The sequence below is a fragment of the Sceloporus occidentalis genome, unplaced genomic scaffold (assembly GCF_023333645.1).
Source record: "Sceloporus occidentalis isolate IW3139 unplaced genomic scaffold, rSceOcc1.0.p SCAF_68, whole genome shotgun sequence".
NCBI lineage: Eukaryota > Metazoa > Chordata > Lepidosauria > Squamata > Phrynosomatidae > Sceloporus > Sceloporus occidentalis.
In genome coordinates, this window is record NW_028317048.1 from 4,712,771 (window position 1) to 4,730,261 (window position 17,491).

The 17,491-nt window shown below is 44.0% G+C and overlaps 1 protein-coding gene across 1 annotated transcript; it reads left to right on the forward strand.

Moving 5' to 3' along the window:
- Positions 1–7,774: 7,774 nt before the first annotated feature.
- Positions 7,775–16,402, forward strand: LOC149286572 (transcription factor Sp1-like). The gene is made up of 5 exons (XM_089493973.1): positions 7,775–7,930; positions 9,146–10,577; positions 13,878–14,043; positions 15,072–15,271; positions 16,086–16,402. The coding sequence occupies exons 1-5, from the start codon at positions 7,775–7,777 to the stop codon at positions 16,400–16,402; spliced, it is 2,271 nt and encodes a 756-aa protein (XP_089350099.1).
- Positions 16,403–17,491: the final 1,089 nt, after the last annotated feature.

Genomic DNA, 17,491 nt, shown 5'->3' on the forward strand with positions numbered 1-17,491 from the left:
AGGTCCCCACACGTGTGGGGACCCAATCAACACTCAACCCCCTTTCCTGAAGCTGCCTGTGGCAGCTGAAAACGCGATTTCAGGTTTTCCTGCAATCGCGGTTTCAGCCTACAGGATCACTCCGTGGGAGTGATCTCAGGCTCGGGGGCGGGCTCGGAGTGGCTGGGCTGTCTGCCCAGACTCCTGGGTAGACAGCAGCAGCAGCGCCCCCCGCGATCACAGGCTGACAAACACCTAGGCGCCAGGACAAAATTCTGAGTCGCCATGGCGCCCGGGATTTGTCGAGCCCTGTTTTAGCCCCAAACAACCTGACAGGCGTGTGGGGTATCACTGTGCTCAGGAGATGTTGCTGAACACATATTGGAGTGTTGTGTGACAGCGACATATACCAGGAGCTGTAAATTCATACCTCAAGTACAACATGTACGGGAAAACTACATACAAAAAATACTACTGCATAATTTGACAAATGTTGGTGGTAGAATAAGTGCATGGAAAGAGTTAAAATACCACCACTGAAATACCCTGGGGTGCCTTGTTTTCAAAAATATATGGTTTGATGGGGTAAATTGCATTGGACGGCTTCATAGATACCCGAAACAGCACACGGGGGGATTTGGAAAAAATGTTTTTGAAATAGCAAAACACTACTTGTACTTATTGCCCCATAACATGCAGAAAAAGGCAAAAAAACCCATAAAAACATTGGGTATTTCTAAACTCAGGACAAATAGTGGAATCTATTTAGCAGTTTTTTTCATTAGCTTTTATAGATTAGTGAAAGATTTTTCAAGTAAAAGTCAGAAAAAGTCATTTTTTTTCTCAGTTTTTCACCATATTTTATACTTTTGTTTATAGTAAATGATATGATACAATCAAAATAATAAAAAAAAATTTTCATACTGTCCTGAAAAAAACAAAATCTATAAATTGTTTGGGTTCAGTAAACAGGGAAGAAAAAAATGTAAACACGAGCACTGCAGAAATGTTAAAACAGCCACTGTCACGAAGGGTACAAAAAATAAAATCAGCCATTTTCACGAAGTGGTTAAATTTACTTGAGTCACCTGGGTGTTCAATCAGGGATATGAACCATAACGTACTGGCAGCAAAGCACCAATAAGGAGTCATATAAAATCCTGGCAGCGTAGAATAGAATCGGGCTCGGGGTCCCAGCTATGGCTTTACAGTATACAGTAATGTACATAGTAATGTACTAAGGAAAATGTTATCTTTATTTTGTTCCAATGAGCTCACTTTACTTTCAGACTTGGAGGCAGTTTATGTGCTATTTTGGGTAACATTACCCGCACAAACACCACAGAGAGCAGATTCTTTATGGCTGTTCTAGTAAGTCCTGCTTAACCGTCCCGCTTGTTGCACAGTGAGGTCATGTAATGCAATGTTATGTCACCCCACCGTAATATCGCGGGCCTGCTCGCGGTGCATGAGCAGCCATGAGGATGAGCTCCAAGAGGTAAGTGTGTGAGGTGTGATGATAGAGGTGATGTAATGTGTAAGTTTTGAGTGATGATGTTTTTATGTGAGGGTGCATTAGTATTTCTGTGTCTATGTTTATGCTAATATTCGTGGGTCTGGTCCCCGAGCTTGCTGGTCCAACAAAATCTGGCCCCCTGCACCAGCCAAGTTGGATACTGGTCTAGCAGATTGAGCTAAAATAACAGCAGGGGAAGCCATCTCAGCGTATCGGAGAGTAGTAACATAGTAACATAGTTCATAAGGTTGAAAAAAGACCAAAGTCCATCAAGTTCAACCTATATACATATTGTGTCCCTACTGTGTTGATCCAGAGGAAGGCAAAAAACCCTTATGAAGCAGATGCCAATTGCCCCATACCAGGGGGAAAATTCCTTCCCGACTCCAAATATGGCAATCAGAATAAATCCCTGGATCAACGTTCTGTCCCTATTAATCTAATATCCATAACTTGTAATATTATTGCTTTCAAGAAACACGTCCAGGCTCCTTTTGAACTCTTTTATTGAGTTTACCATCACCACTTCCTCTGGCAGAGAGTTCCATAATCTCACCGCTCTTACTGTAAAGAACCCCCGTCTGTGCTGGTGTAGAAACCTTCTTTCCTCCAACCGTAGAGGATGTCCCCTTGTTATAGATACAGTCCTGGGTATAAATAGGTCCTGGGAGTGATCTCTGTACTGTCCCCTTATATATTTATACATAGTTATTAAGTCCCCCCTAAGCCGTCTTTTTTCCAAACTAAATAACCCCAATTCTGATAATCTTTCTGGGTACTGTAGTCCTCCCATTCCCCTTATTACTCTGGTTGCCCGTCTTTGAACCCTCTCCAGCTCCACTATATCTTTCTTGTACACTGGTGCCCAGTACTGTACACAGTATTCCATGTGTGGTCTGACTAGTGACTTGTACAGGGGTAGAATTATTTCCTTGTCGTGGGCATCTATGCCCCTTTTGATGCACCCCATGATTTTATTTGCCTTAGCAGCAGCTGCCTGACACTGGTCGCTACAGGTAAATTTACTGTGTTGAACCTCATCTGCCACATCCCAGCCCAAGCCTCCAACCTATGCAGATCCATTTGTAATCGTGCGCTGTCCTCTATTGTGTTAACCACGTTACAGAGCTTAGTATCGTCTGCAAAGATTGATACTTTACTATGCAATCCCTCTAAATCAAGATATACGACATCCAGCGATTCACCCCGATCCAGTCTTGAGCTCACCTCCTCATAAAAGCTGATCAGGTTAGTTTGACAGGACCGATCCCTTGTAAACCCATGCTGATATGGAGTCATACACTTATTTTCATTGAGATACTCCAAAATAGCATCTCTTAGGAAACAGTTTACACACAACAGAAGTTAAACTAACAGGCCTATAATTCCCCGGGTCACTTTTTGTCCCCTTTTTGAATATTGGCACAACATTTGCTATGCGCCAGTCCTGGGGAACAGACCCTGTCACTATAGAGTCCTTGAATATTAGAAATAGGGGTCTGTCTATTACATTACTTAACTCCCTTAGAACGCGGGGGTGAATGCCATCTGGACCTGGTGATTTGTCTATTTTGATTTTTTTTAGGCGGCACTGCACTTCTTCCTGGGTTAGACAGGCGACATGTACTGGGGCATTTATCTCATCCTGCTGTATATTACCTGGCATTTCATTTTCCTCTGTGAATACAGCAGAGAAGAATATATTTAATAGATTAGCTTTTTCCTGATCCCCGTCTATAACTTCTCCCTCATTACTTTTTAAGGGGCCAACGCTTTCATTGTTAACCTTTTTACTATTTATATAGTTAAAGAACATTTTGGGGTTTGTTTTACTCTCTTTGGCAATGAGTCTTTCTGTCTCCAATTTTGCTGCTTTTATCTGATTTTTACATATTTTATTTTTTTCCCGATAGCTTTTTAGTGCTTCCTCACTGCCTTCCTGTTTTAGTAGCTTAAATGCCTTTTTTTGCCATTTATTGCCCCCTTTACATTTTTATTTATCCACATTGGTTTTCTCTTGTTCCTGACTCTTTTATTCCCATACGGTATGTACCTTTCACAGTGAGAATTTAAGATATTCTTAAAAATCTCCCATTGAGCGTCTGTACTCTTGTTTTTGAGGACATTTTCCCAATTTACAGTGTTAAGGGCTTCTCTTAGTTGATCAAACTTTGCCCTCCTAAAGTGCATAGTTCTTGTGGCTCCTCTAAGAGTTCCCTTATTGAAGGACAAGTTATAATGCATCATATTGTGATCACTATTTCCTAGATGTCCCCTGACCTGCACATTAGTTACTCTGTCAGGTCTGTTGGTTAATATTAAGTCCAGTAGGGCGCCCCCTCTGGTCGGGTCCTGTACCATTTGGGACAGATAATTATCCTTACTTATAGTCAGAAACCGGTTTCCTTTATGAGATTCACAGGTCTCGGTTTCCCAGTTTATGTCGGGATAGTTAAAGTCCCCCATAATAACCACCTCATTGTGATTAGCTGCCTTGTTTATTTGCTTTAATAATTGATCTTCTGCTGCTTCCATTATATTTGGTGGCTTATAGCAAACCCCGATCAGTATTTTATTATTTTTCTTTCCATATATTTCTACCCATAATGACTCCACATTATCATTTCCCTCACATATATTCTCCCGCAGTGTGGCCTTTAGGCTGGACTTTACATAAAGGCAAACTCCTCCCCCTTTTCGTTTTTTCCGATCCTTCCTGAATAGACTATACCCCTGTATGTTAACCGCCCAGTCATAGCTATCATCCAACCATGTCTCTGTTATACCCACTATGTCATAATTTTCTTCAGACATTATTAACTCCAGTTCGTCAGTTTTATTGGTCAGACTTCTGGCATTAGTAAGCATACAATTTAGAGGTGTATGGTTTTTTTCCCTATGAAGCCTATCCCTATTAACTATTCTAACCCCTCCCTCTGCTCCACCCCCAGGTACATTTATAAGCCCCAGCTCTCTATCTACACTATCTTCCCCTTCTATATTGTAGTTTCCCTCCCCCCCTTTCCCTAGTTTAAACACTCCTCCACCCTTCTGACCATCTTCTCCCCAAGCACAGCTGCACCCTCCCCATTGAGGTGCAGCCCGTCCCTACCGTAGAGCCTGTATCCGACAGAGAAGTCGGCCCAGTTCTCCATGAACCCAAACCCCTCCTTCCTACACCAGCTTCTGAGCCACTTGTTTAGCTCCCTAATCTCCCGCTGCCTCTCTGGTGTGGCACGTGGTACAGGTAATATTTCAGAAAATACTACCTTGGAGGTCCTTGCCTTAAGCTTGCTACCTAAGTCCCTGAAATCATTTTTAAGGACACTCCGCCTCCCTCTCACTTTGTCATTGGTGCCAATGTGCACCATGACTGCTGGGTCTTCTCCAGCCCCTCCCAGTAATCTGTCAACCCGATCCGCGATGTGCCGAACTCGAGCGCCAGGCAGACAACACACTGTTCGGCGATCCCGGTCTTTGTGACAGATCGCCCTGTCTGTCCCCCTAATAATTGAGTCCCCCACTACCAGCACCTGTCTGGCCTGCCCTGCGCTCCTCCTTCCCTCCTTACTGGAGCAGACACCCCTCTGGTGGTCAGAGGCAGTGACTTGCTGCAGTACTGCTAACTCTGAACTAACATCCCCCTCATCTGCCAACCGGGCAAACTTGTTGGGGTGTGCTAGATCAGGACTAGCCTCCCTGGCGTTTTTCCCCCTACCCCGCCTTCTAACTGTAACCCAGCTAGCTGCCTGACTGTCCTGTACCTCCATCCCACTATCCTCCCCCACCTCTACCTGCGAGAGAGCTTGCTCAGTGAGCAGCAGACTCCTCTCCAAGTTGTCAATAGATCTCAGTGTTGCCAGTTGCTCCTCTAGACTCAGGATTTGTGCTTCCAAATGAGCAACCCGCACACATCTCGCACAGCAATATGCACCCTCGAAGCGCTGCTCAAGGATTGCATACATTGAGCAAGATGTACACCTGACCGCATTGTCAAACATGGAGGACATCTTGGCAATGGGGATAGCTCCAATAACTGGCAAAAACAGACAGTAAGGCGCAAAATATATATAAATATATTATATGCAATCACAAGGATTTATACTTTACCCTCCTTCTTGCTTTTTAACGCCTTCTTTGCTTGTAACTCCTCACTTAGAGATGTCACTTAGGAGATTCGCCCCAGCTCAGGATTCGCTTGTGTGTCCAAGCTAAATGCAACTGCAAAAGCCAAGCAGAACTCACAGAGCAGGTCCCCTGCAGCGCTGCGGGGGATCTGTATCCTAACCCTGCTGCCTGCCCGGAACTGCATGTCCTGGGCGTCGGGCGAAACGAATTGTGCATTCCTGCGCTAGACCCCGAATATAGGCGGCACCCCCACTTTAAAGACTTAAAGTGGGGCCTATATTCGGGCAAATACGGTATATATATATATATAATCCTATGTCTACCAAGAGGTAGGTAATGTACATCGCCCTCTTTCATTCTCTAACAGTCTTTCACAAACTCTCATCTCTTCACTCTGTCTGAATGTCTCCCTACCTCCTCCGCCGACCGATTTTCTTGTGCTTCATCTTCATCATCTGCTCCTTGTGTCATCTTTCTTCATCCACGGTCTCCCGGTAAACTTTTGCAAAAGCACAGAGCCTCCGGGCACACCCTCTCACCTATTCCTCCAATCGAGTTCACCAGGAGGCCAGAATAATGAAGACAGATTAGTTGAGAGAAGCGTTTCTGCACTTATTCTGGTCTCTCTTCATGTTAACGCAGCAACAATGGGGCAAGGACAGCGTATAAACCTGAGAGACTTTGTCTATTCAGCCCGAGACTGGCGTAAAAACCCTGAGTGTTCTGCTCTGTATAACAAAAAACACACGTTTAACTTAAAAGATGCATTGCGAAATAACAAACACTGCAATGGCCACTTTGTCGCCATTGGTTACCAACCCGATTACCAGAGATTCAGATCAGGGTGGTTTCTGGCCTCAGTGTGCAGCATGTCAATACTTTGGTAAGGTTTAGGGTGGTTTTACTCCAAAATAATGAACCATTTTAGAATTAACTGTTGTGAGTTTTTCTTCTAACAGAAATAAAAATGCGGGGAAATGTCTCTGACAGCAAGTATGCGGGGAGAGGAATGTGAAAGTTAACTTGAGTAATTGCGAATTACACGAAATGGCGCCTAAAACCTTAAACGGTCAACCAAACTATCCTACTGACTGTTCGCCTAACCTGCTGTGTAACGCTGCGCTCTCATTCGCCAGCCTGCCAGCCATCGTTGGCTTTTCTTTTGCGTGTCACGGGTGTTTGAACACGTCAATCTGGCCTGGGGGCGGAACAAAAGCGCGTTGCGTAAGGGAGACTCCCACGTCTTCCCCTCCCTCCTTGCATTCCTTCTCTCCCCTCCCCCACATTCCACCTCCGTGGCGGGGCGGGGCAGTTCTAATCTTTATTGGTCTACTCTTCCAGTCCATCACCAGTTTTACCCCGCCTTCCGCGCCACCCCATTGGGCGGGCGGAGCCGCCCCTCAGCGGGAGTGGCTAGACAAGCTGTCGATCTCCGCCTGTGGCCCCGCCTACCCTTCGTCTCCGCCGCGCGGCAGGTTAGGTTGCTATCGTCAGCCGAGGTTTGTGTGAAGCGCTCGGGGCCCCGTTTAGACAGGATGAGCGGTAAGAAACGGGGTCCTATAGCTGGACAGTGGGAGGTAACGGGGTGGAAAAGGTGAAGTGAACGCTTCCTAATTACCCGGACATCAGGGGCAGTGACACCACGGAACTAATCTGTGAAACTTAACTCGATGCGCGCCATAATATAGGGAAGGCTCCGAGCAGCACCTCGAGCGGGTTCTACCCCTACTGACCCCTCTCGTTTTATTTAATTTATATTCCTTGCCCCTTTTTTATTTCCCCGCATTTCGGGGAGGTGGCGGCAAACCCCCCTCCCTCTTGTCTCTCCTCCTCTGCCGCCCTAGTTTTCTGCCCCCTCGGTGGGTGGGGTAGTAACGTACAATTGCCCCCTCCCTTAGAAACGGACCCTTCCATGACCCCTGTAACGTGTAACTGATTAGACTCCGTGGGTAACTAAGCTCGCGTGTGGGCTTAAGATGTCCGCTCGCTGCGTCTTCCTCCATTTTCTGTGTCTCGCCCCGGCGCGCAGCGATGTGTAAACAGGCAATCACTAGGAGGCCTCCTGTGCTCTGCTCCCGGAAGTTGGCTGGCTGCCCCGCCATGTTGTAGCCGTTCTCCCCGTTCTCCCCGTTCTTGCACTTGGTTATTGACATGGTGTACGAGGCGCTTCTAACCACTCCCTTCCCCCGCTCTCTCTCTCTGGCTTCATTCCCATTAGCAGACCAGGAGCCCACAAGCGAGGATATGTCGGCCGTGAAGTCCGAGAACCGGTCCGGGTCAGGAGGAGGATACGTGCAGAAGGGGCAGGTATGATCACCCACCTACCCACCCCGCATACACACAGCCGGACTCCCGATCCTGCCTATCTACCCACCCCCTCATTCACACAGACTGCGCGTTATAGCAGGAGGGTGGAGGGGGGAGTTGTCCTTCCTGTGGCCTGCAGCTTTTCTCCCACCCTTTGCTTGCCAGCCCACCCATCTGCTGACTGCCCACTTGGGGCAGGAACCACAAAACCCATCCTCCTTGTCCCTCCTGTTCTGTGACTAACTCCCTTGACATGCTGGTTTGTTTACATGCTGGCACCTTTAGGGGTGTTTCTTTTGCTATTGTCTGGGATGTGTTCATTCTGTCACAGCCTTATTGGCGTGCGAAGGGTTAACACGTGGGAAAAGCTGCCGCGCATCACACCGCTTTATAACGTCACCACGTTATAAAACTTTGCTTTTGTGAAACCCACTTATAAACGTCACTGCGATAAAGTATTCTTTCCGGTCGGTGAATACGGCTTGATCTGAAAATCGATATACCTACAAACAGAAGTTACATCTTCTATCCAGGGCTTTATTTGCACTTATATGTTGCCTTCTATTGGGTTCTTCCTTGCTTTTACTGGTTCTTAAATATGTTATTTGCCCTACATTATTATGCAGTGTGTGTGTGTGTGTGTGTGTGTATATATATATATATGTGTGTGTATATAACGTACGTACACATACAAGGCCGGAAATGGAGATTACACTCCAAATAAGCCTTTATTTAACAGGCCGAAAAACAAAATCAATGATTCAGATCACATTGTGGGGGTGTGTGTGTGGGGGTGTGTGTGTATATATATATATATATGTGTGTATATATATATATATATGTGTGTGTAAATATGGTAAACTTTAGGAACTCCATTTTCAGCATTCAAGAGCCAATCTTCATTGAGCCGCAAACTTGCCCTGACTTATACACCACCATCACCACCACCAACAATCATTTTCATACCTGCCTTTAGAAGTATATTTTCTTCCGGTTTTCATTCTGCCTCTTTGTCCAGTGATCCACATGGACGTAAATTCCCATTTCCTTTAGCAATACGGAATTTTGAGCTGCTGATTTTGTTTTTTTAAACCATACCTGTGTTTTATTTGGTAACTATGCTCATACTAATGAACTTTGTTAATGTTATAGTTACTTTTATAGATCCCATGATTGTATATTTTTTTTAAAGTTAAAATACCTTATATCTTGTAGGACTCTCAGCCCTCCCCTTTGGCCTTATTGGCGGCCACATGTAGTAGAATTGAGCCTCCTGAGAATGGCGGAGGAGGAGGACAGCAGCAGGGCACAGCGGAGCTGGATCTAAGTACCGCGCAACTCCAACAGACGGCAAATGGCTGGCAGATTATATCTGCTTCATCCAAGGACCAGACTGGAGGGGATGCTTCATCCAAGAACCGTCCGATAGCTCCTGGGCAGTTTGTGGTCGCGGCTTCCCCAAATGTGCAGAATCAACAGGTGTTGGCCAGCCTTCAGGGTGTGATGCCTAATATTCAGTACCAAGTTATACCACAGTTCCAAACAGTGGATGGACAGCAGCTCCAGTTTACTACTGCTCCTGCTCAGGTCAATGTTCAGCAGGATGCTTCTGGCCAGTTGCAGATTATCCCAGCTACTAACCAGCAAATCATCACCACTAACCGCACCGGAGCGGGGAACATACTTGCAGCGATGCCTAACTTACTGCAGCAAGCTGTCCCAATTCAAGGCATGGGGTTAGCCAATAACGTCCTCTCAGGGCAGACACAATACTTAACCAATGTCCCTCTTGCTCTTAATGGTAATATTACCCTGCTTCCAGTGAATGCGTCATCCCTGGCACCAACATCACAATCCATGACTATAAGTGGGGGTTCTCAGGAGAATGGCTCTCAGCCAGTTACTTCTGTGGCCATGAGCTCATCTGGTCAGCTGGTCACTTCTCAGGCCAATACCTTTTTTACCAATGCAAATAGTTTCTCCACCAACACCACCGCTAGTAATATGGGGCTCATGCATTGCAGTAGTGGGAGCAGCACACCTGGGACCAATGTCCAGATACAGTCTTCTCAGAGGTCAAGTGGCCAGCTGAGCTTGCTCGGTGACCCACAGCAAGGTAGTGGCACAATGCAGCAAGGTCAGCAGAAAGAAGGGGACCACCACCACCACCAGCAGCAGCAGCAGCAAATCCTCATTCAGCCACAGATACTACAAGGTGGTCAGACCATCCAGACTCTGCAGGCAGCTCAGTTGTCTGGACAGACCTTCAGTACACAGGCTATCTCGCAAGATGCCCTACAGAATCTTCAGATTCAGACTATGCCCAACACTGGACCAATCATTATACGTACACCTACTGTTGGACCCAATGGCCAAGTAACATGGCAAACAATCCAGCTACAGAACCTTCAGGTCCAAAATCCCCAAACTCAGACAATCACTCTTGCGCCTATGCAAGGGGTGTCATTGGGGCAAACTGGCAGTACCCAAACCCTCACCACCATGCCTGCTGGCACAGTAACAGTCAATGCCGCTCAACTCTCTTCCATGCCTGGCCTCCAGACAATTAACTTGGGAGCCCTGGGAGCATCTGGCATTCAAGTGCACCAGCTTCAAGGAGTTCCTCTAACCATCACCAATGCATCTGGTATGTAGCTATGTTAAACATGCATTTTTTATTTCAATAAGTGTTAAAATGTGCCCTTTAAATGTAGCCTATGTATTTGCATTAATTTTAAATCTCCCTTTCACGTTCTTACATAATTGAGAATTTCAACTTTTTCAGTTACTATTAAAGCTGGGCTGTAGATTCAGTATTCTTATAGGCAGATAGTAAAAAAATTATTCAGAAGCTCTCTAGTTTCTGCCACTTTTAATGAAGTATTTGAATTGAAACCAGGGGGCATCTTACAGGGCAGGGGGTCACTAAAATCTAGTCAGCCTTTGCTGTGGAACCTAGTACATGGAATAGCAAAGAACATATATTGTCAAGTAATGACCGGGGTCATAGTTCGGTTTACTTAGTAGATTTTATCTGTTACTGGTGATGAACGTGTTAAGAGGATGGAGGTCTTGTGTTGGAGCCCTTGGCACGTGTGTGTATGATTATATATACTTTCTTACAGTACACAAGCGCCTTATCTCATGCCTCCTTACACCACCGGATGTTGACTTCTACAGTAACCCATGATATGCCAAAGCAGTTGGCTGGAATCATGTATTACTGCCTTATATCTGCTTCCTGATTTGAGGTTTCACATATGACACATCTAGTTTCAAGCAACAAAAACCTACTTGGCAATACAGGTGCAATACTGACAATAACAAGAGTCATGAGCTCCACTATGTGTTCCGGCTGCCTTCTTAAAAGGAACACATCTTTGGAAAATGTAGAGGCCCTTGCTGGCGTAGCACGCCTTCTAGTGTGGCTAGGTATCCTTATATCCACGGTGCGTATATATATATATATATATATATATATATATATATATATATATATATATATATATATATTTATTTTTTTAAAAACATTGTGGCATGAATAATTTAACAAGAAAGCAAGGAGTTGTGGCTAAAGGGCCACATTAGCTCAAGATAAAACATATAAACCCATAACCCGAGAGGTGAATTTCCAACTTTGTCAAGCCTTGCCATGCACCAACATACATTTACATGTTCTAATACCATACAGTAACACACACGCTAACATTCTGTGCTTATGTATATACATGCTTACACTAATACACACTCTAACACTGTGCTGACATACACACTCATGCTAATGCCATACTTAACAACATACACACTAGCACTGCACTCTTTAAGGGATGCGTTAGTATTTGTGAATACGTGCTATGGAATGGGTTTTTGGACAAACTGAGTCTACTCCTAAGGGCCGTCACACAGTGAATGTTGACCGACGCACGGTCCAGAATGGAATAGTCAGATCTTCAAAAAGTTGACAATTGAAGAACTAACCGTGTGTGAGGTTCCTTCATCGTCAGATCCTGTCCCCTTTCTGTTCTGGAGATGCAGCTGGCTTCTGTCAAATACGATTAATGTGGTTATCAGACTATAATGAGGCAACTTTGAGCTTCACAGGCTTGGGACCGATTTTATTAATCGCCGCCATAGAATAGGCCTGTGGATTATGACATATTGAGGTAGAAGTAGAGGTTAGGGACCCAGTAAGAAAATCGAGGTTATTTCTAGATTAAAACAGTTTAGTAGCGGTTATCTCTGTTTGAAATGGTAGAGCTGATGTAACTGGCGTACAGATCCAATTTGCTGCTTGCTGTTTATGGTTTCGTGATTGCGTAATGGCCGCTGGAAGAACGTATAGCCTCGTTTTACTCTCCGTCTCTTTTGCCGCTTGCACTGGTTGATTTTTGAGTCTGGTCCCCTAGCAGCACTGGTTTTACTGGTTCCGTACACCAAAGGAACATCGCCTTGTTGCTTACCCCAGTATACGGTACGGCAATGCTTACTAAAAGGGAGCGGGCCTTCTGAACATAACATGACAGAAGTCGTACATCTCAAATATGACGTCTGTGTAGCGTCTGCGTGATATTTTGTGATCATTTTAACAGATTAACAGTAGGTGATCTTCCTTCATCAGGTTACATGTAAATCTCTACGTTTAAGAAACATTTAGGGTCCTCAATGTTTTCTGTATATGCTCCCTTGGTGAATGCGGCCATAAAAACCCACTGAGCGCTTCTTGTCAAACACGAGGTAGCCCTTGCAATGCATAATATGATTTAAGCCCCAAGATGGAGGAAACGTGTTGGGCGAAGGTTGGTGTCTTGTTCGATTGTATGAAGTAATCTGTGTGGCTTCCTGTTTGATCAGTGAATAAATGCCATGTTTATCCTGATGGCCGGCCTTGTCGAACCCGTTGGAATATCGTCGGTGTGACTAGTGACGGCCGGCATGTGTAGGTTCTTTGGTGACTCTTATGTGGTCATGATGATGCCAATTAAAAATAGAACAAATTCCAGGATTCGTGTAGTCATTGCTTCTTAATGGCTGGATTACTTCCAAGCTCCAAAAAATATTACCTGTTCCAGAACTGCTCTGCATTGACACCCTATACTTTTCTGACTAGCCCAGAGCTTTATACTCTTTATACTTTATACAGAGGGCTGCGGGCCGTGTGTGCCTCTGATTATCGGGCTCTGAGATACCTGCGTCTTAAATCTTTCATTATTCATATTGGAATTTATTTTCTCTTAATCCCTGCTAAGTATGAGATGTGTATTATATTCTTTCACTTCTTTTTGTCAATGGCGACATCTTGCAATGCATTGCAGAGCAGTATACGTGATTCACGTGGATAACTAGCTGGTGGTGGCTGATAAAATACCGTTCCGTGTGCCGTGAATGCCCATTGTGTGACGGGAGCGTTGGGGTTCATATAATAAACATAGCTGTAGGCACGGCACGATGAAGAGATTCTCACCGATGCAAAGGGGATCCTCCATGTTTTTCTTCCGCAAAGTTACCTGAGGTGGCTTTCAATAATGCGTAGAAAACCCTACGAAGGGGTCTGATTAGCTATGGATGAGACCAGGCCAACCAAGCCCACCGTAGAAATCCCAGGATTCTGTTCGTCCAGTAATGGGAACGGAGTTTATTGTAGAATTATGTTAAACGACTCATTTTGTGGAAGGACCTGCTGTTTTTTAGGCCAGTATAAGGAGAAGAGAAGCAGTAGTAATGCAGATTTTGCACCGAACAGAGGTGATGGCAAACGCTGTGTTGGTAAACTGTTGGTGAATCTGTTTTATGCTTCTGCTGTTTCTTGAAACGTAAAACACCTGATGTTCCCTGTTTATATTTTGATAAGGATTTTCAGGTCGTAAGATTTCCTGACCTGCACGGTGTTTGTAACTTTAGAAACTTATGTTTTTTCTTTTTTCCTTTCTTCCTCTTTCTTTTTAACCAGGCGATGGCAGCACCCATCTCAGTCTCCACACAAATGCTGATGGACTCCATGATGATAATTCTGCCATGGAAGAAGGGGAAACCAGCCCAGATCCTCAGCCACAGCCTGGGCGGCGGATGCGCAGGGAGGCCTGTACCTGTCCGTACTGCAAAGACAGCGAGGGAAGGTATGGAAACGAAGTAACTTTCAGGCCCCACTTGAGCTTATGAGCCACCTTTTTGTGTCTTAAATGTAATATAAAGCCGTGATTTGTTGTTTCCACTCAATTCTGTACTTCAGGATAGCACATTCACCCACCTTTTACGAAATGTTACCTTCCTTTGTGTCAAGTCATTGTGCTGGATGTATAAATGTTTTCCTGTTAGGCAGAGACAAGATTTTTGCAGTGTGGTCGGCGTGAATGTTTCCAATCTCAGAGTAACAAAGTGCCCTGCAGCGTTATACACTGATGTGCGACTCTTTCTTCTTGTGTTCCTTCTAGTCAGTGACTTTAAGATAATTCAAAAGTCATTATAGCTCCGAATACAAGATAACATTTCCTTTATTGTCCAAATATGTATTTTTTTTTTTCGGGTGTCAGAATATCCTTTAACAGCCACGTTGGTACATATAGATTGTTATTGAATTTGGATAATTAAAGTCAAAATGGTTCTTCTACCAGAATGTTGTGAACATGGGGTAGAAGTTTGTAGGACACGCTCTTAATTATGTAAAACTCCATATAACGCTGTTGTTAAGGAATTGTTTAAGTATTGCCCTTCTCTGCAAGATTATTATTTAACAATTACAGGCGCTAAATATTGAAAATACTCGCATGGAATTAGGCATTCAATTATTATTCAGGTTATGCTGAATGTGTTCCAGGCTTTACGTATTGGTGTGAATGAGACTGTGGGAATTAAACTTTTAAGGTGTAAGTATGTTGTCAATGCCTTAAAGAACTGCGATGTCACCAAATATCACATGATCTGCAGATATTCCCCCCCCCCCCATAAAGCATGCTTTTAAACATATTCTCTCAAATCTAAACTATATATCACTTTACAGAAGACTGTTCGATGTTTCTATGTGTAACATTTGTTTGTCTTAAGGTTATATTTTCTATGACAATAAATAACTGTTCCTATGGCCTTTTTTTAGTTACCGTATCCGTTTTGCTGTGAGCTGAACGTTGTACCATTTCCTTCCCGTTAGGAGCTCAGGAGACCCTGGAAAAAAGAAGCAGCACATCTGCCACATTGCGGGTTGTGGCAAAGTGTACGGGAAAACGTCCCACCTGCGCGCCCACTTGCGCTGGCACACAGGAGAGCGCCCCTTTGTCTGCACATGGATGTTCTGTGGGAAACGTTTTACTAGGAGCGATGAGCTGCAGAGACATAAGCGCACTCACACGGGTAAGACGGCCTGTCTGTGTACGCCATTAGCTGTGCTTTTACGTGTTTAATGTAAAAATTACAGCCGGGCTCATGCGTAGTCTTTTAAATCGGTGTGGGCGGTGTGTAATTTTTTTTATTTTTTTTTTATCCCCCCTTGATTGATCGGACGGTAGGATTCCAATGTAATAATCTATTTGGGATCGTTGCCATGAAATGCCGTGACTGCTTTTCTTGGCATCTGTTATTGAACATAAACTTTATAGGCGGAGGAGGCTTGAAACTGAGTTTAGCATAACTAAATTCATTAATTAAAATGACCTCTGGCTTGTTCGGTGTAATTGTTCTGGCGATATTTACTTAAACGTGAACCTCATGGAAACAGTTAAGCAGCATCCCATGTTAGGACCAGCATTATCCAAACAGTTACCCGTATTTTCTACTTGAACCAACAAAAACGGCAACTTTACATTAGGGAGGAAAATGAGAAATAATCTGACCAGCTACCACCAGGTTTGCTGTAACAATGGTGTACATGCTTTAAAGTTGGCTTACCGTTAGTATTTCTGTTCCAATTCTAACGGACAAGCTTTTTTATTTTTTTGAGGGGAGAATTGGTTATTTGGAATATATAGAGAACGGTCACTTCCACTCTGCATTATATCTATGCTTTCAACGCAGTAAACACAAGAGATTTCTTATGTACGCATAAGGTGATGCCGCAGGACAATGGAGGCAAAATAAAATAATGCTAAAACCCTGTAGAATTGAAATTCACTTTTACCGGAAAAAATAACCGTTTCTCTTGATTTTTTATTTTTTTTTGTGGTTTTAGGTGAGAAGAAGTTTATGTGCCCCGAGTGTCCAAAGCGCTTCATGAGGAGTGACCATTTGTCCAAGCATATAAAGACACACCAGAATAAAAAAGGCCAGGGTGGTCCTGTTGCTATGACCACTGTACCCATGGACACTGGGGCAGGTTCTGATGGGAGTACTGCCTCCACACCAACCCCGCAGACCCTCATCACCACCAATATGGTCGCGATGGAAGCGATATCACCCGAGGGCATCGCACGGCTGGCAAGCAGCGGCATCAATGTCATGCAAGTGGCAGACCTGCAGTCGATCAATATTAGTGGCAATGGTTTCTGAGAACCAACACGGATGCAGGACTGTAATTTAAAGTGGGAAATGTGTTTGGCCCAGGGAGTAGAGGGATATAGTAAAATAACAGTGGGTCCAAAGGAGAAATGGAAAGTATAAAACTGCTCTCACATCAGGAGGCGGGTGTGTGTGCCAATTTGCCTTATCTGTTGAGGAAGTTCTCTTCCGCACTGTTGCAATTTCTTCTCTAACCTCATCATTGATTATTCTGCCATTGGTCTCGCAGGGCTTCTAGGATCCATTTAAAAGACTACGACGCAGTCTGGGGCAGTGTGGACAATGCTACAAAGCCCTCTTAACAGTGTACTGGGTAATATTGTCCTCCTGGTGGCGGATTGCAAGCGGTATAACCGTAAACTATTGTTAAACAAAGTCGCTGTTGAGGCAAAGGGAGTGAAAAGGTTTCCACAATTTTTTTTTTATATATATAAATAAAGCTATTTTTTCCTTTTATATTTTCAGAAAAAAATTAAGGTACACCCATAGCCATCAAGCCTTGCTAATTCTGTTGATAAAATACATTTTTTTTTTAACCGAGATGCTATATATAAGATATTAAAGCATTCTAAAGAAAAAAAAAAATGCCAAAAACTATATATATAAATATAATATAAAGTGCTTCGACCAACAGACACTTTGGTCATTCAACCTAGCCTTAATCTTAAATTGTTAGCCTGTGACTTTCATGCATTGTTCATCATTTAATAGTCTCTGAATACATGTATTTATTTCTTATTCCTTAACGCCGTCTGTTTAACGAAGCCTTATGTCCTACCCCCAACTTTAACCTGCAAACCCAGCTATTCTCCTGTATAAGTTGTGTATTTGCGTATATTTCATGTATGGGTTGGGATATTAATGTGTATAGATGGAGTTTTGGTGGCATTAAACATGTTTTAGTGCTGACATAGCTGATTATAAAGGTGCCGGTGGTATTGAGTAATACTTCTGCCGTACCCTGTAATGGTCGGTCGATGAGCCTGAAGAGGTTGCATTGCAATTGTATGTGGTGCAACCCAATGTCTTGGGGTGAAAATAGTGGTTCCATTTCTTATTAACCCTTAAACTGCCTACATA

What these genes read in the sequence shown, in the direction of transcription:
- LOC149286572 (XM_089493973.1), top strand. Translation starts at nt 7,775, where the DNA reads ATGGTGTACGAGGCGCTTCTAACCACTCCCTTCCCCCGCTCTCTCTCT. An exon ending in GATACGTGCAGAAGGGGCAG is followed by an intron (nt 7,931 to 9,145) that starts GTATGATCACCC and finishes TATATCTTGTAG; the next exon opens with GACTCTCAGCCCTCCCCTTT. An exon ending in TGCAAAGACAGCGAGGGAAG is followed by an intron (nt 14,044 to 15,071) that starts GTATGGAAACGA and finishes CCTTCCCGTTAG; the next exon opens with GAGCTCAGGAGACCCTGGAA.